The following is a 27007-nucleotide window of genomic DNA, read 5'->3' as shown; positions in this document are numbered from 1 at the left end:
ACCAAAATTAAGAAAGTTAAGTTACAAGGAAAAGCTAAAGGCTTTAAATTTGCTCATCTTGAAAGAGATGAGAATGAGGAGGTGACCGATCACACCCTGTAACTTTTTAAAACAGATCGATGATGTGGACAGTGAACAATTCTGCAAGAGATGTAAGGATAGGGCAACCAGAGGACATAACATGAAATTAGGCAAGAAACTTGTTAAGAAAGTTGCAAAGAAGTACTTTTATAATACAAGAGTGGCAGAAGAATAGAACAGAATGACTGAGGACATGATTAATGCAGAGAGTATACATAATCTAGGAAGTTGTAAGATAACAGAAAATTCAAGAGATGCAGCCCCTGTGAGTGTATGACTCCCTCCCCATATAATACAAATATGTAATTACACCCTGCAGCATGCTTACTATCTGGTTTACAAAATGGACACCAATTAGCTTCCTCCATGGCCAGCATATATCATGGTTACTACCTAACCTAAAGCAAAGGAATTACTCAGGTCAAAGCAAGGACATATGCCTAGAGCATAGCTAAGTATTCAACCTGTTGAAAGCCGTAGCAGACCTCCTACTGCTCCTTATGGGGACCTCCAGGGACATTGATGAGGGTGTCCATGGCACTGCACTACTGAGTGACAGTGACTCTAAAGAAGGTATATCCAGAGTAGACCGGGAGATAGTGCGGGATGAACGACGTATGATACTGGCTGTGAAGGAGTCTGGATGCACAACCTGTGGAAGGTGATACCAGACTGAACAATCAAACAAAACAATATCATATTCATAAGCATAATGATACAAACTAAAATCACTTGTTTCTAACTGTTATAAAAAGGGACACCAACTCAAATCATTGTTTCTAACTGTTATGAAAAGAGTGATAATGGAAACATAATAGTCTTTGCAGTTAAAAAGAAAACTAACAAATATAACCACATCAAAGGGCAATAGAAATCTTAAGAGCATTTGTCTTACCAAGATTAAATAAAGCAGAGTAATGGATGATATCAATGAAGAAGGTGGAAATGAATAATGGTTGGAGTGAAATTGCAGAAGAGCTCAGAACTTATGACCTGCATTGCTGATTGACAAATATCATCATTTTCAGTGGCCAACTAACCTACCACATTTGCTGAAATGCAGACTATCCTGTTGTGCTAACTACTGTAACCTGAAGTGCTGAGTGATCTGCAGTGATAATTAACCTGTCGTGATGACCAGGTATTTGTCAACCTAAAATAGTAAATTGTCAAAAATGCTAAACAGTTTACAGCATTAAATAATCTTCAATAATTACTGACCTACATTGGTGACTGACCAATGAATTGACAGTGCACTATTGACTGATCTGCTGTGTAAACGGACACAGTGCTGACTTAGGAGGAATGCTGATTTACACTGCATAGTGACATGAAGTAATGACTGACCAAGAGGTGTGACCTTCAGCATCAATTGGCCTATAGTACTGAATGACCTGCCATCACCTTCAACCTAACCATTTGACTTATTACAGTGTTAAGTAACTATCTCTAGTGCTAACTGTTCAGCAGTGATGAATGACCTGCAGTGTCAACTTACCTGAAGAACGGCATGCAGTAATTTCGGTGTGTTCTCCCTGGACTTGATAATGATGTTCTCATCCGGGTGTGGCTCTGACTCTTCCCGTGCCTGGTTTTGCTTGATCAATCGCCTACAGTGAATTAGGGATAGAAATTACTTCATCATTCCTAAAAATATTTCAACAAATATACAGGCTACCTATCATTTCCACAACATTAAGCACTAAAGAGAGAGCAGCAGTGCTTCAGAGATCAACTGAAGAATTCTGCATGCAGGTTTCCTAACACACATCCAGCAATTTCAATCAGCTACCATTCAGTGGCCTGGTCTTGGTCACCAAGTTATTCTTGGTATATGTAAATGACTTGCCTGCAGGGCTGGACTTATACCTAAACATGTTTGCAGATAATACCTAAGCCATGAGAGAAATGAAAAATTAAGGAATGAATTTAAAAGTATCAGCTTATAGGGAATATGGACAAACTCCAAAGCTGCTTTCACAGATGGATGATGAAATTCAATCGCAGTAACAGCAAGGTAAATAGAATGGGACTCAATTAAAGAAAGACCCAGTGAGAATACTACCTAGTGGAAAACAGCCATCAAGAGAGCTTAGAATCAACACTGTACCTAATCTGTTGCCACAGATACATATCAGGAGAACTGAGAAAAATAGTCAGCTGAAAAAAAAAATTATGTTTATGGATACTGAAATGTTTGGTAAGCTATTCACAACGTAGTCCACAGCTGGATTATGCCTCACAGGTCTGGTTAATGAACCTTAAGAGGCACAAAGATATGATGACAGAGAAGGTCAAGAGAAGGGAACCCTAGATGACAGATCAATCAATAAAACTGAGCTACAATGAAAGGTTAACGACAACACAGCTGTCCACCATAGAAGAGAGAAGAAAGAGGGGTGGCCTGAAAACAGTCTCTAAGTTTCCATATCACCTGGATGATATTCAAAGTAAATAATTTTCATCACAGGAAGCTGTACTACAGTTATTAAAGGTCACCATCAGATGCTAAGAAAAAGGCTGGATAAGAAATATGTAAAGAAATCTGATTCACTGTAGGGGTGGTTGGAATAGTCTAAGCAAAGAAAATAGTAAATAGCTGAAGATGACAAAGATTTAAAAGTATTCTTTTTAGTATATAAATTACTCCATGAATGTTAAACTCTTTCTGCAATGCACAAGTACGTAATTACAAATAGGTAATGACACAGTGTAAGACAAATCAACAGATGAATGGTCACCAACATGAAGAGTAAACTCTTGATAATCTCTCACTAAAAAATCAAGAGAAAACAAGCATTTGCTAAAAAATGCTTACATCACCTTTTTTATACTTTTAGTACTATCATTAGAATTAATTCTCAACACACCTCTAATCTTGTTCCTTGATTTTGCAAGTGTTATATCAGTGATGTACTATATGCATAAGGAGATGCTAATATAAATCAATCAAAAATCCTTAAACAAGACTGAGGATGGATCTAACTTAAACTTCTGTGCTAGCAGCTTTTATGACAAAGACTTTCTACAATGAAGTGAGGAAAACTTACTTAGCCTTCTTCTTCAGTATTTCTTGTGCCTCTGGATAGTCCTTGATGGTGGCCTGCAGGTCAGCCTTGCTCAGCACAAACAGGCTGCTGAAGCCACGAGATCTGCAAAATAAAGTGGCCCTCTGCTTATGACACTGTTCAGTGTCCTTTGTTGTCCAAACAACTAATTTCAACAGATTCTTTCTGTTGTATGTTTCCAGTTTCTTTTTCTGTACTTGTATCCCAATTTGGTTCTTTGTCTTTACACAATTAAAAAATTTTCTACTAGTTCTAAGACAAATCCTAATTCTTATCCATTTGCCTCAGTTTTGTATGTATTCAAAAATGTTGCTCTGTTGAGTTTACTGCACTTAATGATTTGCATATCATCATAACATTTGTTCCTTTTTCTGTATTATTTTGAATGTCACTGCAATAGCAAATATACAACAAATATATCCACATCCATCTATATATTCATTCTTTATCATCAACTATCATTTTTTTCATTTTTTCAATAAACATTTCTCTTTCACATTCAGAAAAATACTTCTCTATTCATTTAGTATCATTAGTGTTTACTGCACAGAAGTATCAAATCCAATTCCTTACATTAATCTGCCATATCTCTTCCCATTTGTCACTGGAAAGCTGCAAGAAAACATTTTGCCACATTCAAAGCCCTCTCTAGTTACAACTTCCTATGAAGTACAAATACAAAACAATCTCTCTAGGTATCATGGCAAAAACATCATTCAATCTTCATATACCCAACCCTTAACCAACTTCTTTTCTTTCTCATTTATTGTACCTATCTCCCCTCACCTGTGCCTTATTCAATCCTTCCTTCCTCCACTATATCATCCATGGTTCATCTGCTCATTTCATACATTCCATCTAATCTCTTAAACATACCTGACATTAGCAGTGCGCCTGTTGCCTCCAGCAAGAGCCAGGAGAGAGATTTCCCCAAAGACACTTCCCTCACCTAGTGTTGCCAGCACCACATCACCTCGCTCTCCACCCATGACCAGCACTTGCCCAGACTGCACAATGTACATCTCTTTCCCAACTTCTCCCTGTAGATTTGGTTATGATTGTGACTACCATTAGTAACAAATAATATAGCACCAGGAGACAGACAAAGACAGACCCATCCACCATATAAACATATATGCACATACACATACTTTTATCATTCATATACTTAATCACCGTCTCCAGCAAGGAAAGGAAACAGACGAAAGAATGGCCCAACCCACCCACATACACATATATATATACATTAACGCCCACACACGCACATATACATACCTATACATTTCAGTTTTTTTCATAAGTATTCGCCATGTCCCGCATTAGCAAGGTAGTATTAAGAACAGAGGACTGAGCCTTAGAGGGAATGTCCTCAGTTGGCCTTCTTCTCTGTTCCTTCTTTTGGAAAAAGTAAAACAGGAGGGGAGGATTTCCAGCCCCTCGCTCCTTCCCCTTTTAGTTACCTTCTACAACAAGCAGGGAATACATGGGAAATATTCTTTCTCCTCCATCCCCACGGATGCATTTCAAGGTATACATACATATACATACACAGACATATACATATATACACATGTATATATTCATACTTGCTGCCTTCATCCATTCCGTCGCCACCCCACCATACATGAAACAGCACCCCCCCCTCCCCCCGTGCGCAAGTGAAGTAGAGCTAGGAAAAGACAACAAAGGCCACATTCATTCACACTCAGTCTCTAGCTGTCATGTGTAATGCACCAAAACCACAGCTGCCTTTCCATATCCAGGCCCCACACAACTTTCCATGGTTTACCCCAGACGCTTCACATGCCCTGGTTCAATCCATTGACAGCACGTCGACCCTGGTATACCACATCGTTCTAAATAACTCTATTCCTTGCATGGACTTCACCCCCCTGTATGTTCACACCCCAATTGCTCAAAATCTTTTTCACTCCATCTTTCCACCTCCAATTTGGTCTCCCACTTCTCCTCGTTCCCTCCACCTCCGACACATGTGTCCTCTTGGTCGATCTTTCCTCGCTCATTCTCTCCATGTGCCCAAGCCGTTTCGGGACGCCCTCTTCTGCTCTCTCAACCACGCTCTTTTCGTTTCCACACATCTCTCTTACCCTAGCGTTGCTTGCTCGATCAAGCCACCTCACGCCGCACATTGTCCTCAGGCATCTCATTTCCAGTGCATCCGTCCTCCTGCGCACAGCTCTATCCATAGCCCGCGCCTCGCAACCATACAACAACTATATATATATATATATATATTTTTTTTTTTTTTTTTTTTTTTTTTTATACTTTGTCGCTGTCTCCCGCGTTTGCGAGGTAGCGCAAGGAAACAGACGAAAGAAATGGCCCAACCCCCCCCCCATACACATGTACATACACACGCCACACACACAAATATACATACCTACACAGCTTTCCATGGTTTACCCCGGACGCTTCACATGCCCTGATTCAATCCACTGACAGCACGTCAACCCCTGTATACCACATCGCTCCAATTCACTCTATTCCTTGCCCTCCTTTCACCCTCCTGCATGTTCAGGCCCCGATCACACAAAATCTTTTTCACTCCATCTTTCCACCTCCAATTTGGTCTCCCTCTTCTCCTCGTTCCCTCCACCTCCGACACATATATCCTCTTGGTCAATCTTTCCTCACTCATTCTCTCCATGTGCCCAAACCATTTCAAAACACCCTCTTCTGCTCTCTCAACCACGCTCTTTTTATTTCCACACATCTCTCTTACCCTTACGTTACTTACTCGATCAAACCACCTCACACCACACATTGTCCTCAAACATCTCATTTCCAGCACATCCATCCTCCTGCGCACAACTCTATCCATAGCCCACGCCTCGCAACCATACAACATTGTTGGAACCACTATTCCTTCAAACATACCCATTTTTGCTTTCCGAGATAGTGTTCTCGACTTCCACACATTTTTCAAGGCTCCCAAAATTTTCGCCCCCTCCCCCACCCTATGATCCACTTCCGCTTCCATGGTTCCATCCGCTGACAGATCCACTCCCAGATATCTAAAACACTTCACTTCCTCCAGTTTTTCTCCATTCAAACTCACCTCCCAATTGACTTGACCCTCAACCCTACTGTACCTAATAACCTTGCTCTTATTCACATTTACTCTCAACTTTCTTCTTCCACACACTTTACCAAACTCAGTCACCAGCTTCTGCAGTTTCTCACATGAATCAGCCACCAGCGCTGTATCATCAGCGAACAACAACTGACTCACTTCCCAAGCTCTCTCATCCCCAACAGACTTCATACTTGCCCCTCTTTCCAGGACTCTTGCATTTACCTCCCTAACAACCCCATCCATAAACAAATTAAACAACCATGGAGACATCACACACCCCTGCCGCAAACCTACATTCACTGAGAACCAATCACTTTCCTCTCTTCCTACACGTACACATGCCTTACATCCTCGATAAAAACTTTTCACTGCTTCTAACAACTTGCCTCCCACACCATATATTCTTAATACCTTCCACAGAGCATCTCTATCAACTCTATCATATGCCTTCTCCAGATCCATAAATGCTACATACAAATCCATTTGCTTTTCTAAGAGACAGGAGGTCAAGAGAAAGGTGCAAGAGGTGAAAAAAAGGGCAAATGAGAGTTGGGGTGAGAGACTATCAGTAAATTTTAGGGAAAATAAAAAGATGTTCTGGAAGGAGGTAAATAGGGTGCGTAAGACAAGGGAGCAAATGGGAACTTCAGTGAAGGGCGTAAATGGGGAGGTGATAACAAGTAGCGGTGATGTGAGAAGGAGATGGAATGAGTATTTTGAAGGTTTGTTGAATGTGTCTGATGATAGAGTGGCAGATATAGGGTGTTTTGGTCGAGGTGGTGTGCAAAGTGAGAGGGTTAGGGAAAATGATTTGGTAAACAGAGAAGAGGTAGTAAAAGCTTTGCGGAAGATGAAAGCCGGCAAGGCAGCAGGTTTGGATGGTATTGCAGTGGAATTTATTAAGAAAGGGGGTGACTGTATTGTTGACTGGTTGGTAAGGTTATTTAATGTATGTATGACTCATGGTGAGGTGCCTGAGGATTGGCGGAATGCGTGCATAGTGCCATTGTACAAAGGCAAAGGGGATAAGAGTGAGTGCTCAAATTACAGAGGTATAAGTTTGTTGAGTATTCCTGGTAAATTATATGGGAGGGTATTGATTGAGAGGGTGAAGGCATGTACAGAGCATCAGATTGGGGAAGAGCAGTGCGGTTTCAGAAGTGGTAGAGGATGTGTGGATCAGGTGTTTGCTTTGAAGAATGTATATATATATATATATATATATATATATATATATATATATATATATATATATATATGTCTCCATGGTTGTTTAATTTGTTTATGGATGGGGTTGTTAGGGAGGTGAATGCAAGAGTTTTGGAAAGAGGGGCAAGTATGAAGTCTGTTGTGGATGAGAGAGCTTGGGAAGTGAGTCAGTTGTTGTTCGCTGATGATACAGCGCTGGTGGCTGATTCATGTGAGAAACTGCAGAAGCTGGTGACTGAGTTTGGTAAAGTGTGTGAAAGAAGAAAGTTAAGAGTAAATGTGAATAAGAGCAAGGTTATTAGGTATAGTAGGGTTGAGGGTCAAGTCAATTGGGAGGTGAGTTTGAATGGAGAAAAACTGGAGGAAGTAAAGTGTTTTAGATATCTGGGAGTGGATCTGGCAGCGGATGGAACCATGGAAGCGGAAGTGGATCATAGGATGGGGGAGGGGGCGAAAATTCTGGGAGCCTTGAAGAATGTGTGGAAGTCGAGAACATTATCTCGGAAAGCAAAAATGGGTATGTTTGAAGGAATAGTGGTTCCAACAATGTTGTATGGTTGCGAGGCGTGGGCTATGGATAGAGTGGTGCGCAGGAGGATGGATGTGCTGGAAATGAGATGTTTGAGGACAATGTGTGGTGTGAGGTGGTTTGATCGAGTAAGTAACGTAAGGGTAAGACAGATGTGTGGAAATAAAAAGAGCGTGGTTGAGAGAGCAGAAGAGGGTGTTTTGAAATGGTTTGGGCACATGGAGAGAATGAATGAGGAAAGATTGACCAAGAGGATATATGTGTCGGAGGTGGAGGGAACGAGGAGAAGAGGGAGACCAAATTGGAGGTGGAAAGATGGAGTGAAAAAGATTTTGTGTGATCGGGGCCTGAACATGCAGGAGGGTGAAAGGAGGGCAAGGAATAGAGTGAATTGGAGCGCTGTGGTATACCGGGGTTGACGTGCTGTCAGTGGATTGAATCAGGGCATGTGAAGCATCTGGGGTAAACCATGGAAAGCTGTGTAGGTATGTATATTCGCGTGTGTGGACGTATGTATATACACGTGTATGGGGGTGGGTTGGGCCATTTCTTTCGTCTGCTTCCTTGCGCTACCTCGCAAACGCGGGAGACAGCGACAAAGCAAAAAAAAAAAAATAAATATATATATATATATATATATATATATATATATATATATATATATTTGCTTTGAAGAATGTATGTGAGAAATACTTAGAAAAGCAAATGGATTTGTATGTAGCATTTATGGATCTGGAGAAGGCATATGATAGAGTTGATAGAGATGCTCTGTGGGAGGTATTAAGAATATATGGTTTGGGAGGAAAGTTGTTAGAAGCAGTGAAAAGTTTTTATCGAGGATGTAAGGCATGTGTGCGTGTAGGAAGAGAGGAAAGTGATTGGTTCTCAGTGAATGTAGGTTTGCGGCAGGGGTGTGTGATGTCTCCATGGTTGTTTAATTTGTTTATGGATGGGGTTGTTAGGGAGGTAAATGCAAGAGTTTTGGAAAGAGGGGCAAGTATGAAGTCTGTTGGGGATGAGAGAGCTTGGGAAGTGAGTCAGTTGTTGTTCGCTGATGATACAGCGCTGGTGGCTGATTCATGTGAGAAACTGCAGAAGCTGGTGACTGAGTTTGGAAAAGTGTGTGGAAGAAGAAAGTTAAGAGTAAATGTGAATAAGAGCAAGGTTATTAGGTACAGTAGGGTTGAGGGTCAAGTCAATTGGGAGGTGAGTTTGAATGGAGAAAAACTGGAGGAAGTGAAGTGTTTTCGATATCTGGGAGTGGATCTGGCAGCGGATGGAACCATGGAAGCGGAAGTGGATCATAGGGTGGGGGAGGGGGCGAAAATCCTGGGGGCCTTGAAGAATGTGTGGAAGTCGAGAACATTATCTCGGAAAGCAAAAATGGGTATGTTTGAAGGAATAGTGGTTCCAACAATGTTGTATGGTTGCGAGGCGTGGGCTATGGATAGAGTTGTGCGCAGGAGGATGGATGTGCTGGAAATGAGATGTTTGAGGACAATGTGTGGTGTGAGGTGGTTTGATCGAGTGAGTAACGTAAGGGTAAGAGAGATGTGTGGAAATAAAAAGAGCGTGGTTGAGAGAGCAGAAGAGGGTGTTTTGAAGTGGTTTGGGCACATGGAGAGGATGAGTGAGGAAAGATTGACCAAGAGGATATATGTGTCGGAGGTGGAGGGAACAAGGAGAAGAGGGAGACCAAATTGGAGGTGGAAAGATGGAGTGAAAAAGATTTTGTGTGATCGGGGCCTGAACATGCAGGAGGGTGAAAGGAGGGCAAGGAATAGAGTGAATTGGAGCGCTGTGGTATACCGGGGTTGACGTGCTGTCAGTGGATTGAATCAGGGCATGTGAAGTGTCTGGGGTAAACCATGGAAAGCTGTGTAGGTATGTATATTTGCGTGTGTGGATGTATGTATATACATGTGTATGGGGGTGGGTTGGGCCATTTCTTTCGTCTGTTTCCTTGCGCTACCTCGCAAACGCGGGAGACAGCGACAGAGTATGAAAGATGAAAGATATATATATATATATATATATATTTTTTTTTGCCGCTGTCTCCCGCGTTTGCGAGGTAGCGCAAGGAAACAGACGAAAGAAATGGCCCAACCCACCCCCATACACATGTATATACATACATCCACACACGCAAATATACATACCTACACAGCTTTCCATGGTTTACCCCAGACACTTCACATGCCCTGATTCAATCCACTGACAGCACGTCAACCCCGGTATACCACATCGATCCAATTCACTCTATTCCTTGCCCTCCTTTCACCCTCCTGTATGTTCAGGCCCCGATCACACAAAATATTTTTTTTTTTTTTTTTCAATTTCCAAAAGAAGGAACAGAGGGGGCCAGGTGAGGATATTCCAAAAAAGGCCCAGTCCTCTGTTCTTAACGCTACCTCGCTATCGCAGGAAATGGCGAATAGTGTGAAAAAAAAAAAAAAAAATTTTCATACATATTCACCATTTCCCAAATCAGTGAAGCAGCGTGAAGAACAGAGGACTGAGCCTTAAAGGGAATATCCTCGCTTGGCCTCCTTCTCTGTTTGTTCTGGGAAAAAAAAAAAAAAAAAACGGTAGGGGGTGATTTCCAACCCCCACTCCCTCCCTTTAAGTCGCCTTTTATGACATGCAGGGAATGCATGGCAAGTATTCATTCTCCCTTAGGGTTGGAAATCCTCCCCTCCAGTTTTAACTTTTCCAAAAGAAGGAATAGAGAAGGGGCCAAGTGAGGATTTTCCCTTAAAGGCTCGGTTCTCTGTTCTTGATGCTACCCTGCTAAGGTGTGAAATGGCAAATATGTATGAAAAAAATTATCATTATTATCAAACATAATCACTGTTCCCTGCATTAGCAAGGTAGTGCCATGAAACAAATGAAGAATAGCCCATTCACTCATGTATAGATACATAAATGCCCATACACACACATAAACACACATTTTTTTTTTTTTTTTTGGCTTTGTCGGTCTCCTGCGTTTGCGAGGTAGCGCAAGGAAACAGACGAAAGAAATGGCCCAACCCACCCCCATACACATGTATATACATACACGTCCACACACGCAAATATACATACCTACACAGCTTTCCATGGTTTACCCCACACGCTTCACATGCCCTGATTCAATCCACTGACAGCACGTCAACCCCGGTATACCACATCGATCCAATTCACTCTATTCCTTGCCCTCCTTTCACCCTCCTGCATGTTCAGGCCCCGATCACACAAAATCTTTTTCACTCCATCTTTCCACCTCCAATTTGGTCTCCCTCTTCTCCTCGTTCCCTCCACCTCCGACACATATATCCTCTTGGTCAATCTTTCCTCACTCATTCTCTCCATGTGCCCAAACCACTTCAAAACACCCTCTTCTGCTCTCTCGACCATGCTCTTTTTATTTCCACACATCTCTCTTACCCTTACATTACTTACTCGATCAAACCACCCCACATCACACATTGTCCTCAAACATCTCATTTCCAGCACATCCACCCTCCTGTGCACAACTCTATCCATAGCCCACGCCTCGCATCCATACAACATTGTTGGAACCACTATTCCTTCAAACATACCCATTTTTGCTTTCCGAGATAATGTTCTCGACTTCCACACATTCTTCAAGGCTCCCAGGATTTTCGCCCCCTCCCCACCCTATGATTCACTTCCGCTTCCATGGTTCCATCCGCTGCCAGATCCACTCCCAGATATCTAAAACACTTTACTTCCTCCAGTTTTTCTCCATTCAAACTTACCTCCCAATTGACTTGACCCTCAACCCTACTGTACCTAATAACCTTGCTCTTATTCACATTTACTCTTAACTTTCTTCTTTCACACACTTTACCAAACTCAGTCACCAGCTTCTGCAGTTTCTCACATGAATCAGCCACCAGCGCTGTATCATCAGCGAACAACAACTGACTCACTTCCCAAGCTCTCTCATCCCCAACAGACTTCATACTTGCCCCTCTTTCCAAAACATACATATACGTATCAATATAGACATATATACATACATATACTTACACATACATACATATATACATATGTACATACATAGACATATACATATATACACATGTACATAATAATACTTGCTTGCCTTCATCCATTCCTGGTGTCACCCCGCTCCACAGGAAACAGCATACCAGGTTATGGTTATGATTGCTGAAAAGTGATATCTCATTTGGGTTGTTGGACTTTCTGTCTCTCATTCCTGAGACTTTAACTAAGAAGGACCTAAAAGCATTAGTTAAGAAGTAAAAATTTCTACTTTTGTGTACAAAATGCAGTATCTATTTTGTAATTTTCATAACCAATACTTTATATTTCAGTTGTACTTTCAACCTAAATTTTCTCAGTAATGTGTAAATTTAGTGTCCCTTCTCTTAGCTATATAATCTAAACTTCTTCTTTCACCTTCTGTTGCATCTACCATCTCAAATAGTATAGAGCTAAAAATTTTCTTAGTAATGTGTAAATTTAGTGTCCCTTTTCTTAGCTCTATAATCTAAACTTCTAGTTTCACCTTCTGTTGCATTTACCATCTCAAATGGTATAGAGCCAAAAATAATAAAAATAACACCCAAACACAACACTTAACCAAAAAGATACCAATTGTAACACTTGAGCATCTTGAATCACCTTTTTGCAGACAAAGTCCCCTGGAAGATAAAGAACTGGCTTTAACTTGAGCACTAAATCACGTAATAATGCCTTATCACAGTCTTGGAACAGCTGCACTTTAGAAAGTGTCTGGATGTGCACATTGATGGCTATGTCAGTTCGCATCTTCCTTGGTAAGGATTCAAGGCACTTCATCTCATCTGGAAGAAAGACCAGAACTCAGTGGTAGCTTTCCATGGTTTACCCGAGACGCTTCACATGCCCTGGTTCAATCCAGTGACAGCATGTCGACCCCGGTATAACACTCTGTTCCAATTCACTCTATTCCTTGCATGCCTCTCACCCTTCTCTATGTTCAGGCTCATATCATTCAAAATCTTTTTCACTTCATATGTGTAAGACAGAGAATGGATCTTTCGTCTGTTTCCTGGCGCTTCCTAGCTAACTCAAGAAATAGCAATCAATATTATTATTATTATTATTATTATTATACTTTGTCGCTGTCTCCCGCGTTTGCGAGGTAGCGCAAGGAAACAGACGAAAGAAATGGCCCAACCCCCCCCCATACACATGTATATACATACGTCCACACACGCAAATATACATACCCACACAGCTTTCCATGGTTTACCCCAGACGCTTCACATGCCTTGCTTCAATCCACTGACAGCACGTCAACCCCGGTATACCACATCGCTCCAATTCACTCTATTCCTTGCCCTCCTTTCATCCTCCTGCATGTTCAGGCCCCGATCACACAAAATCTTTTTCACTCCATCTTTCCACCTCCAATTTGGTCTCCCTCTTCTCCTTGTTCCCTCCACCTCCGACACATATATCCTCTTGGTCAATCTTTCCTCACTCATCCTCTCCAAGTGCCCAAACCACTTCAAAACACCTTCTTCTGCTCTCTCAACCACGCTCTTTTTATTTCCACACATCTCTCTTACCCTTACGTTACTCACTCGATCAAACCACCTCACACCACACATTGTCCTCAAACATCTCATTTCCAGCACATCCATCCTCCTGTGCACAACTCTATCCATAGCCCACGCCTCGCAATCATACAACATTGTTGGAACCACTATTCCTTCAAACATACCCATTTTTGCTTTCCGAGATAATGTTCTCGACTTCCACACATTCTTCAAGGCCCCCAGGATTTTCGCCCCCTCCCCCACCCTATGATCCACTTCCGCTTCCATGGTTCCATCCGCTGCCAGATCCACTCCCAGATATCGAAAACACTTCACTTCCTCCAGTTTTTCTCCATTCAAACTCACCTCCCAATTGACTTGACCCTCAACCCTACTGTACCTAATAACCTTGCTCTTATTCACATTTACTCTTAACTTTCTTCTTCCACACACTTTTCCAAACTCAGTCATCAGCTTCTGCAGTTTCTCACATGAATCAGCCACCAGCGCTGTATCATCAGCGAACAACAACTGACTCACTTCCCAAGCTCTCTCATCCCCAACAGACTTCATACTTGCCCCTCTTTCCAAAACTCTTGCATTTACCTCCCTAACAACCCCATCCATAAACAAATTAAACAACCATGGAGACATCACACACCCCTGCCGCAAACCTACATTCACTGAGAACCAATCACTTTCCTCTCTTCCTACACGTACACATGCCTTACATCCTCGATAAAAACTTTTCACTGCTTCTGACAACTTTCCTCCCACACCATATATTCTTAATACCTTCCACAGAGCATCTCTATCAACTCTATCATATGCCTTCTCCAGATCCATAAATGCTACATACAAATCCATTTGCTTTTCTAAGTATTTCTCACATACATTCTTCAAAGCAAACACCTGATCCACACATCCTCTACCACTTCTGAAACCACACAGCTCTTCCCCAATCTGATGCTCTGTACATGCCTTCACCCTCTCAATCAATACCCTCCCATATAATTTGCCAGGAATACTCAACAAACTTATACCTCTGTAATTTGAGCACTCACTCTTATCCCCTTTGCCTTTGTACAATGGCACTATGCACGCATTCCGCCAATCTTCAGGCACCTCACCATGAGTCATACATACATTAAATAACCTTACCAACCAGTCAACAATACAGTCACCCCCTTTTTTAATAAATTCCACTGCAATACCATCCAAACCTGCTGCCTTGCCGGCTTTCATCTTCCGCAAAGATTTTACTACCTCTTCTCTGTTTACCAAATCATTTTCCCTAACCCTCTCACTTTGCACACCACCTCGACCAAAACACCCTATATCTGCCACTCTATCATCAAACACATCCAACAAACCTTCAAAATACTCACTCCATCTCCTTCTCACATCACCACTACTTGTTATCACCTCCCCATTTGTGCCCTTCACTGAAGTTCCCATTTGCTCCCTTGTCTTACGCACTTTATTTACCTCCTTCCAGAATATCTTTTTATTCTCCCTAAAATTTAATGATACTCTCTCACCCCAACTCTCATTTGCCCTTTTTTTCACCTCTTGCACCTTTCTCTTGACCTCCTGTCTCTTTCTTTTATACATCTCCCACTCAATTGCATTTTTTCCCTGCAAAAATCGTCCAAATGCCTCTCTCTTCTCTTTCACTAATACTCTTACTTCTTCATCCCACCACTCACTACCCTTTCTAATCAACCCACCTCCCACTCTTCTCATGCCACAAGCATCTTTTGCGCAATCCATCACTGATTCCCTAAATACATCCCATTCCTCCCCCACTCCCCTTACTTCCATTGTTCTCACCTTTTTCCATTCTGTACTCAGTCTCTCCTGGTACTTCCTCACACAGGTCTCCTTCTCAAGCTCACTTACTCTCACCACCCTCTTCACCCCAACATTCACTCTTCTTTTCTGAAAACCCATACAAATCTTCACCTTAGCCTCCACAAGATAATAATCAGACATCCCTCCAGTTGCACCTCTCAGCACATTAACATCCAAAAGTCTCTCTTTCGCACGCCTGTCAATTAACACGTAATCCAATAACGCTCTCTGGCCATCTCTCCTACTTACATAAGTATACTTATGTATATCTCGCTTTTTAAACCAGGCATTCCCAATCATCAGTCCTTTTTCAGCACATAAATCTACAAGCTCTTCACCATTTCCATTTACAACACTGAACACCCCATGTATACCAATTATTCCCTCAACTGCCACATTACTCACCTTTGCATTCAAATCACCCATCACTATGACCCGGTGACTCCTTCTTCTGTTTCCCATTTTAGAAAGTTAATACAAGGAGGGGAGGATTTCTGGCCCCCCGCTCCCGTCCCCTCTAGTCGCTTTCTACGACACGCGAGGAATACGTGGGAAGTATATTAATATCATTTTCATAATTATTATACTTTGTCACTGTCTCCTACATTAGCAAGGTAGCGCAAGGAAACAGACGAAAGAATGGCCCAACCCACCCACATACACATATATATAAATACATGTCCACACATGCATATATACATACTTATATATATGAGAGAAAGGTGCAGGAGGTGAAAAAGAGGGCAAATGAGAGTTGAGGAGAGAGAGTATCATTAAATTTCAGGGAGAATAAAAAGATGTTCTGGAAGGAGGTAAATAAAGTGCATAAGACAAGGGAGCAAATGGGAACTTCGGTGAAGGGGGCTAATGGGGAGGTGATAACAAGTAGTGGTGATGTGAGAAGGAGATGGAGTGAGTATTTTGAAGGTTTGTTGAATGTGTTTAATGACAGAGTGGCAGATATAGGGTGTTTTGGTCGAGGTGGTGTTCAGGCCCCATTCACTCAAAATCTTTTTCACTACATCCTTCCATCTCCAATTTGGTCTCCCACTTCTCTTCATTCCCTCCACCTCTGACAAATATATCCTCTTCGTCAATCTTTCCTCACTCATCCTCTCCATGTGACCAAACCATTTCAATACACCCTCTTCTGCTCTCTCAACCACACTCTTTTTATTACCACACATTTCTCTTACCCTTTCATTACTTACTCGATCAAACCACCTCACACCACATACTATCCTCAAACATCTCATTCCCAACACATCCACCCTCCTGCGCACAGCACTATCTATAGCCCACGCCTTGCAGCCATATAACATTGTTGGAGCCACTATTCCATCAAACATAGCCATTTTTGCTTTCCGAGATAATGTTCTCGCCTTATATTTTTCAACGCTCCCAGAGCTTTTGCCCCCTCCCCCATCCTATGACTCACTTCTGCTTCCATGGTTCCATCCACTGCCAAATCCACTCCCAGATATCTAAAACACTTCACTTCCTCCAGTTTTTCTCTATTCAAACTTACCTCCCAATTGACTTGACCCTCAACTCTACTGTACCTAATAACCTTGATCTTATTTACATTTACTCTCAGCTTTCTTCTTTCACACACTTTACCAAACTCAGTCACCAGCTTCTGCAGTCTCTCACCTGAATCAGCCACCAGAGCTGTATCATCAGCGAACAACAGCTGACTCACTTCCCAAGCCCTCTCATCCACAACAGACTGCATAATTGCCCCTCTCTCCAAAACGCTAGCCTTAACCTCCCTAACAACCCCATCCACTAACAAATTAAACAACCATGGCGACATCACTGAGAACCAATCACTTTCCTCTCTTACTACTTGTAAACATGCCTTACATCCTCCATAAAAACTTTTCACTGCTTCTAGCAACTTCCCTCCTACACCATATATTCTTAATACCTTCCACTGAGCATCTCTATCAACTCTTATCATATGTCTTCTCCAGATCCATAAATGCTACCAACAAATCCATATGTTTTTCTAGGTATTTCTCACATTCATTTTTCAAAGCAAACACCTGATCCACACATCCTCTACCACTACTGTAACCACACTGCTCTTCCCCAATCTGATGCTCTGTGCATGGCCTCACCCTCTCAATCAATACCCTCCCATATAATGTACCAGGAATACTCAACAGACTTTTTTTTTTTTTTCATACTATTTGCCATTTCCCGCGTTAGCGAGGTAGCGTTAAGAACAGAGAACTGGGCCTTAGAGGGAATATCCTCACCTGACCCCCTTCTCTGTTGCTTCTTTTGGAAAATTAAAAAAAACAAGAAAGGGGAGGATTTCCAGCCACCCGCTCCCTCCCCTTTTAGTCGCCTTCTACGACACGCAGGGAATACGTGGGAAGTATTCTTTCTCCCCTATCCCCAGGGATACCCTATCCCTTATACCTCTGTAATTTGAGCACTCACCTTTATCCCCTTTGTCTTTGTACAATGGCACTATGCATGCATTCCGCCAATCCTCAGGCACCTCACCATGAGCCATACATACATCAAATATCCTTACCAACCAGTCAACAACAAAGTCACCCAAGTTTTTAATAAATTCCACTGCAATACCATCCAAACCCGCTGCCTTGCTGGCTTTCATCATCCGCACAGCTCTCACTACCTCTTCTCTGTTTACCAAATCATTCTCCCTAAATCTCTCACTTTGCACACCACCTCGACCAAAACACCCTATATCTGCCACTCTATCATCAAACATATTCAACAAACCTTCAAAATACTCACTCCATCTCCTTCTCACATCACCACTACTTGTTATTACCTCCCCATTAGCCCCCTTCACCGATGTTCCCATTTGTTCTCTTGTCTTATGCACTTTACTTATCTCCTTCCAAAACATATTTTTATTCTCCCTAAAATTTAATGATACTCTCTCACCCCAACTCTCATTTGCCCTCTTTTTCACCTCCTGCACCTTTCTCTTGGCCTCTTGTCTCTTTCTTTTATACGTCTCCCAGTCATTTGCACTATTTCCCTGCAAAAATCGTCCAAATGCCTCTCTCTTCCCTTTCACTAATAATCTTACTTCTTCATCCCACCACTCACTACCCTTTCTAATCTGCCCACCTCCCACGCTTCTCATGCCACAAGCATCTTTTGCACAAGCCATCACTGCTTCCCGAAATACATCCCATTCCTCCCCGACTCCACTTGTATACATATATCATATTTGATCATTGCTTCTTTCATTTGCAAGGCAGCACCAGGAAACATACAAAGAAAGGCACATCCACTCACATACAGTTAAATATACATATATGCTCATACATGTACATATACATATATAAATACATACACATACATATTTTACATGTACACACACAGATACCTACACATGTACATACTCATACTTATTCGCCATTATCCATTCCCAATGTCACCCAGTCCTACAGGAAACAGCACAAATGTATGGAAAAAAAAAGCATATATATATTCCTCTCTTCTCCCCAACATCTGATCTCCACAGCTGATAAAAACCCACATAGAAAACTTAAGTCATTGTTCTATCTACAACCCATGAACTGATATACAATAGGTAAATATGAAAGAGTGGAGCAAAAACAGACAAATTATGATATGTGCCATGATTAAAGCATTTCTGGAAGATTCACCTTGGATTACTGAAAACTAGGCGATACCACACTACACGTGGGATGACTAGTATAATATGCACAAAAACACACAACCCTAGACTTTCAATATCTCAGGGAACACTGCACTTACTGAGGGTCTTCTGGTTCTGCCATGTATAGGTGAACCATAGCCGGACCCGCTCCTGCAGACTGGCTGGAAGGTTGAGTCGATGGAGGTAAGCTTGTGTCTGGTCCATCACCTTCCTGTATTCATTTTGGTTATGAGTTGCTGTGGCTACAATGTCTCGGATCTGCAAAAACAGAGGATGTGTAAGGAAATATATATGAGAGTATGAGTGGATGGGTCATTCTTCATCTGTTTCCTGGCACTATCTCACTGACAAAGGAAACAGCGATCAAGTATAATAAGTACAAACATTTTCGTACTTTTTTTTCATACTATTCGCCATTTCCTGCATTAGTGAGGTAGCACCAGGAAACAGATGAAGAATGGCCCATCCACTCATATACACATAAATGCCCATACACGCACATATACATACATATACATTCCTATGAGTCCACGGGAAAATGAAACACGAAAAGGGAACTTTTCGTGTTTCATTTTCCCCGTGGACTCATAGGAATATCTTGATCATGCGCAAAATTGTGATCCTTTCCAACATACATATACATATCAAAATATACACATATACATACATATACACATACAATCACAGGCATATGCATGCACCCACATGCACGCATCCATTCTTGCTAGCTTTCATCCATGACAAAGAGCATATATGTGTCAGAGGTGAAGGGAACAAGGAGAAGCAGGAGACCAAATAGGAGATGGAAGGAAAATGATTTTGAGCGATCGGGGCCTGAACATACAGGACAGTGACAGGCGTGCAAGGAATAGAGTGAATTGGAATGATGTGGTATACCGGGGTTGACGTACTGTCAATGGGCTGAACCAAGGCATGTGAAACATTCGGGGTATACCATGGAAAGGTCTGTGGGGCCTGGATGAGGACAGAAAGCTGTCGTTTTGGTGCATTACACATGATAGGTAGAGAATGAGTGTGAACGAATGTGGCCTTTCTTTGTCTGTTTGCCCACATACTCCCTGCATATCATAGTTAGTGACTAACTGGGATGAGAGAAGGGACTGGAAATCCTCCCCTCCAGTTTTTACTTTTTGAAGAGAAGGAACAAAGAAGGGGGCCAAGTGAGGATTTTCCCTCTAAGGCTCAGTCCTCTGTTCTTGACACTACCTCACTAATGTGGAAAATGGCAAATATGTATGAAAAAATCTAAAATAAGAAGTACAAGAAGACATATTATAGTGCTGAATTATCAGGGTAATAAAAAAGATGATGATTACTATCACTGATAAACAATACCAAAAACTGCCTCACTCAAGGCCATTATAACAACTCATTATCTCACACAAGCAATGAAAACCTTCCTACTGATTAGCAGTCCCAATGCACCAAAATTTAGCTGTATGATACACATTACTTTAATCTACTGACAAGCTACTAAAAAACATCATTAAGTAACTCATGAATAGCAAGAACAGAAACACTGCCTCACCTGGCCTATAAGCAGTGCAAAGACAAACACTCCCATCAGCCATGAGCATGTCATGAAAAGGTATTCTGCTTCATTCTGTGGCTTTGGGTTCTTGCCAATGCTGGTTGCCGTCTTGGTAGCAAAATAAAAGCACCGGATATATCTAGAGAAAAAAGTAATGTATTACTTAAGTAAACACAGCTTAAAACATTGGTCATCCTAAGTAATGAAGAGAAACAAATCTATATATATAGTTAATCACTCACTTTCAAGACCTAAACATTAGTCTGCAAATTTAGGCTTAATATCATCAGCAGTATATATCATCTGCACTGCATCCTGATAGCACACAGAAAGCAACACCTTAAATACTTGCATTAACATTAGTCTTAACTTACGCATTCCCAACACCCTGGAAGACCCATTTGTTTGAACCAATGCCCTCAATCACAGAAAATCCATAATAGGCACAGGTATTCAGATGAATGAGAAAGAGCATGTACAGGACTGTACGGATCACTCGGATAGCGTGAGGTGAGGACAGCACAGAGTCCAAACGATTGAAGAATTCCCAAAATGTTTGAATCTGATGGGAGATGAAAACAAACAAATTTAAACATGTCAATGTTCATTCATGTTAAGACATAACCTACAAAACAAATTTTGCAATGTACATGAAATGGCTACTGACCACTCTATTTGAAGGATAAAGTTTTTCAAGCAAAGCTATGGTAATCCTGAGTTTACAAAGGTATCACTATACATAATGAAGTCAAGTACAACTGGTAACACATTACAATCATACAACACAAATGCATTGCAAAGAAGGAAAATCAAACTTTAACTTTAAACAATAATCTATATAATAAAGTGTAAAACTAAGTGGGTTATAAGAGACAAAAGAAGCTAGGGCATACAAAGAGACAAAAAAACAAGATAAGTTTACATATGAAGCTAACAACATTCAAGTTTGGTTCATTGTTACATTTTTAAGCTTGTACTTCATATTCATTCCTTAAACCTTTCAATACTCACATCCCTAATTGGGAACTGGGCTTCATGCTGCTTTTGTCCACAAACAGGGATTTGCTAATCTACACCATAATTTCATATGTCCAACGGATGGATAATAGCTGCTCTCTCAGCCAAGAACAAAACACACCATTCCTCAAGCCACCCACACGTCACTGCTCATCACTTTGTGACCAATTAGCAATCATGCCATATGCATCATGACCCTCCATATAGACGGTGCATTCTCCCTTCAGCCCACCATAGCAAAAAGTTAAAGGTAAAGTTATATTCAGCTGAGGATGCCACAGAATTGAAGGAAACTACCGATTTTGAAAGTGATGAGGAAGAATTTGATGGACAGCTGGGTCTTGGGGCAAGTGTTATAACAGAGTAAAAAGATGCGGAAACAGAACAACAGTAATGACAATGAGGGAACCCTACAGTGAGGAACTCCCACCTTTATGTGTGCTGATGGCCATAATATGCCAAAAGTTTATGATTTTGATAGTTTTAAAAGTGTGTTCATGATACTGGTCTGTTGACTGAAGAATCCAGCCTCCTTAGTTAATTTCAGCTCTTTTTTGATGGTGCATTTATGCATGTTTTGATTTTTCCAAAAATAATGTACAGGAGGGAAAGGGGAGAACAAAACCTAATAGGCTTTGAAAGGATTAATACCTCTCTGCTTTTCCTTTGAATGTAACAAGCCAAACTAAATTTAAACAAAAAGAGATACATTTTTTCTTTAATGCATAACTGCCTTCCCAGCTCTGTGAGACAGCATTAGGAACAGACGAACAATGGCCTCAATTCAACTTAACCAACAGTATATTTTCTTTTTAATGATGAGGGTTCCAGTCATAAGCAAAAATCCTTATCAAGATCACGCATAAGTGAAATATAAGAAAAGGCTAAAGAGACAGAAAAGTAAGGAGATTAGAATAACCTAAGAATTTGGAGGAGAAAAAGCTAGCTTTTAAGAAGAGGCATGTCATAGATGTTAAGAAAGAAATAAGACAGTAAAAAGTTCCAAAGCTAATCAGCGTAGGAAAAGAAACATTACATTACAATGACCCACTCTTGATTTGCCAATTTCCACACAATAATCACATTACACAATGTCTTCTTGAATTTCTCATGGTCTTGCTGATGGATGGGAACATATGCAGAAACTTCTCAATAAAAACTGAACTTCAGTAATATCAAAAGAAGAAAAAAGAACTAATGCTCTGGCGGAATGCAAATGGATCAAGTTCAGAGGTCAGATTAGGATGTTAATTTTGTCTTTTTTTTTCATAGTGTCTGATTAAACACAAGCAAAAATGATGCCCTAATCATGGCTATCTCAGATGAAGGTAGAACAGAAGGTGTAAGAAAAGAGATCAAGCAAGTTCGTTTGGCGTTTGTAAACCTGACTCTTAAGGGTAAAAATGTTATAAGAGAGACAAATGGTGGATGAGAACTCCACAACCTCACTATATGAGAAAGACAAAGCCATCAAAACCCTTATGTGGCCAGTCTCCTTGAAGAAACTATGGGAAAAAAGCCTGGTACATGCCACAGGATGATACACAAACAGAAAGCTTATGTGAGAGATGGTCAAAATAATAACTACAGAACATGGAGAAAAAGCAACATCACAGCAAATGGAACAGGATGGTTGAAGAGAGGTGATAACGGGGGAGTTCATGAGGCAGAAGGCTTCTGATTTCACTCTGGCTAAAAGATGGGTAGGAAGAAGAGCCATCCCAGACATAAAACCAGTACAGGTAGTCCTTACCAAGGTGAACAAGGCATCTGTTGATATGAAATAGCTGCTTAAAAAGAATAATAGGAACTATACAGTACCCCAGCTGCTGGAAGGCAGATTTAAAGATGTTTATTTAGTGGGGGTTCCAAGAGAGAGTGTATGAAATAGCTGCTTAAAAAGAATATGACCATAGGAACTATACAGTACCCCAGCTGCTGGGTGGCAGATTTAAAGATGTTTATTTAGAGGGGGTTCCAAGAAAGAGTGAAGTATATGGTTACGCTTAACATGTTAATGTTATTGCAGGGTTCAACTGTAACTATTTGAAATTCAATGGTAAGGAATGATGGGGATTTAGAGATAGATATTGGCAGAGGTATGTTTTAATCAGTCAAATTTAAGCATGTTACTGCTTCTCCATTCAATGATGTTGCATAGGTATGAATGAAGAAGAAACATATGTTCAGTGTCAGGAGGGATAATAAAAACAGAAGAACTGAAGTGTGCGGGATGGAATCATATGATAAAAGTAATTAGGGCTAAAAAGTAATGATCATTTTCATTCTTGAGCAGATAAAAAAAGGATAAGTAATTAGATGGAATCCTTAGGGGCACACTGTTGGCCCATGATGGGATGACTAAAAAGAATATTGTATTGAATATGGACATCCCTTTCTCCCCTATCCCCAGGGATAGGGGAGAACAAATATTCCCACATATTCCCTGCATGTCGTACAGGGCGACTAAAAGGGGAGGGACCAGGGGGCTGGAAATCCTTCCCTCCAGTTTTTTACTTTTCCAAAAGAAGGAACAGAGAAGGGGGCCAAGTGAAGACTTTCCCTCTTTGGCTCAGTCCTCTGTTCTTAATGCTACCTCGCTAACGCAGGAAATGGCGAATATGTTTGAAAAAATATATAGACATTTGTAAAGCAGACACTTGTGCCACACCTGTCATGTAATTCGGAGATGTCAAGAGCCATGATAAAATCCCAGAAAGAGGAGGACCAGAAGGGTCACATACAAAAAAAAATCACAAGTAGAATTCGCACCACAAAAGCCATACCGGAGATCTGAGGAACATGTCAAAGAAAGTGAGAGCTGAAGAGAGTTTTAAAGATTCTGATGGAAATAGATGTGAAAGCAAAGGGATGATACTTAAAAGGGATTGACAGAACCAAGACATGCTTTCAAAAGGAAGGGAAAGTCAGGATTCTGGACATATGATATATGAGAGTAAGAATGGAACAGAACTAACTCTGATGCACACTCCTTTAGGACATGAAGAGGGATACCATTTGATCAAGTGCTCTAGAACTGATCCTGCCAACTAAGTCTGTAGGGCTAGAAGCTCTTAAGATGTGAAAGTAATGCTCCATATAAAGACAAATAAATCCTTTCTTTAATCACAGCAACTTTTCAGATGAGAAAATCTTTAGCATATTAAAAGGCTATTTGTGCAGTTTGGGGCCTACAAGGTAGACAAAATGTTACAAAGATAACATGTATGTATGTATGTATGCATGTTCTAACTGGTGTAATTACAGAGTCATCAAAGGAGATGGAAGAGTTGTGAGGATTGCTTGAAGGAGAAAGAGGGAAACCAGGCTTTAGAGACAACAAACTTAATTAGGGTGCATCCATCCTAATAGGATATTCCATTCAAATTTGAGTCTACATAGGCGATTGTGATGATAAAACACATAGATCAAGCAAAAGAAGAAAAAGCAGATTTAAAAGAAGAGGACGGATAAACTGTTGAATCATAAGTGCATGAGGGAATCAACTCATTTTTTAAAAAGAAAAAAAAAGGAAACCAATGATAAAATGGAGGAAGAGTATAAGCAACAGGACAGAACCTTAAGGGACAAAACTGATAAAGAAAAAGAAGTTGGTCTATGAATCAGCCACAGAAGAAGCTACATATGAATCAAGTGAGGGAAGAACTAAAGAAGGGAGCTTGGAGACGAGATCCTAATGCTACACTTTGTCAAAAGCTTTTCCATGTATTGAACAATACAAAACTGGATTTCCCCATCACTCAAAGATGATGATACAACATATGGAAACGAAAACCACTGATGGATCTCGCCTTGCAAAAGTCATTCTGATGATCAGAAAGAAGAGTGAGATTCAAGTTGCTTAACGAAATGAGAGTTGAGGCAAGTTTCCAACCTTGGATGTCCTCAAATCACAACAAAAGGATGAAAGATACAAGGGTCAGAACAGTTACCCTTCTTTTCCTTCTCTGAGATAGGTTGTACAAGTGCATGTTTCCAATGAAGATATGTAGATATATTCTGATTTTTAAACAGATGAGCTAGCACAAGCTCACAGGCACATGAGAGAGAGAGAGAGAGAGAGAGAGAGAGAGAGAGAGAGAGAGAGAGAGAGAGAGAGAGAGAGAGAGAGAGAGAGAGAGAAAGGGGGGGACAAAGAGACAGAGACAATCACAGGATTAGTGCATGATGGGGTGATGGCAATTCAGTGTCAACTGAGGTGGTGTTACACAACTAAAAACCAACATGAGTAAATACATCATAGAAGTGTTTATAGTATCATTAGAAAGAGCATGGGAAAGGTTGTATGACAGAAGTTGTTGGAAATATTTTTTGCTTAAGATAAAAAAAGACCTCTCAATGGAAGAATAAGACAGCTTATCATGCTTCTTCTGGATAAAGGAACACCTTACTTCAAAGACTCTGGGCCAAGATGAAAGCTAAATGCAATGCAAAGACAGGAGAGTATTTTCTGGGAATATGCCAGGCCCTGGATGGCCTCAGAATATAAATGACTGAATCATGGGTTGGAAGAGACAATCTTACAGGAGGAGGGGATGTATATCCCTCCATCTATACTACCTAAAATGAGGTGAATAATACTGTTACTGTGAACACTAACAAGCAAAGCACTTCATAAAATTAAATCAATGATTACATACATTACAGAGGCTTCAGAAGATATTCCTGGTGAAAGCTACTAAGAATAGAAAACCAAAGAGCATTAAGCAGTTACATCAGTCTTCTCTATAGAAAACAACAATCAATATTTTTTTAAGTTTTTGCCAATGCGAGAAAAGGGGAACCATCTCTTACTGACTGCAAATCAAAGACAAAAATATATTACTAGTGAAGCCTTACTAAAAATTGATTAAGAAACCTGTCTTATTTGAAAACTGATAACAGTGAGGAGCATCATAATCTCCACAGAATACAAGGGAAAAGGGGCTGCTATGACAGGTTTCTTTTATGGAAAAATTGCACTGCACACACATGCTCCATTCATCCTGTAAAAAAAAAAAGAAGTTTCCTTATGAGTAAGGTGTGCTGTTATGGAAGAGGCATTTTGACCAGCAAATTTCTTATAAATAAAAGGAAATTTCTTATAAATAAAAGGAATGACCTTAATACAAACAGCAAAACTGATGTTAATAATATACTAATGGACACCAACTTCTACTTAATAAAAAGTGAATCATATCAATTAGCCAACATGACCTTAATAATCTACTGTAGTCAGCCAGACGGACAATGTATGAAGCAAAAATGACCAAAATGACTGACTAAAGTAAACCAGACTTACCTTAGTAGCCCTACAATAATGGACGAGTTATTCTAATAATCCACAATGGTATTCTATTGTGTCA

At 40.7% G+C, this 27007-nt stretch overlaps 1 protein-coding gene across 8 annotated transcripts in view; it reads right to left on the bottom strand.

Annotated features, from left to right (window-relative positions):
- Positions 1-27007, bottom strand: part of CngB (Cyclic nucleotide-gated ion channel subunit B) — an 81263-nt gene that overhangs the window by 25687 nt on the left and 28569 nt on the right. For 7 of the 8 annotated variants that reach the window (XM_071670616.1, XM_071670615.1, XM_071670617.1 and 4 more), the window contains 8 exons: positions 20999-21186; positions 20622-20763; positions 19171-19330; positions 12641-12822; positions 4026-4189; positions 3132-3233; positions 1580-1691; positions 546-733 (listed from right to left, as the gene is read on the bottom strand). In XM_071670616.1, the coding sequence (XP_071526717.1) occupies positions 546-733; positions 1580-1691; positions 3132-3233; positions 4026-4189; positions 12641-12822; positions 19171-19330; positions 20622-20763; positions 20999-21186 (1238 nt within the window). The remainder of the gene's footprint in view (positions 1-545; positions 734-1579; positions 1692-3131; positions 3234-4025; positions 4190-12640; positions 12823-19170; positions 19331-20621; positions 20764-20998; positions 21187-27007) is intronic. The other variant, XM_071670614.1, reaches the window with a different exon arrangement.

The sequence above is a fragment of the Panulirus ornatus genome, chromosome 15 (genome assembly GCF_036320965.1).
Source record: "Panulirus ornatus isolate Po-2019 chromosome 15, ASM3632096v1, whole genome shotgun sequence".
NCBI lineage: Eukaryota > Metazoa > Arthropoda > Malacostraca > Decapoda > Palinuridae > Panulirus > Panulirus ornatus.
This window is presented reverse-complemented; position numbering and strand designations above follow the sequence as displayed.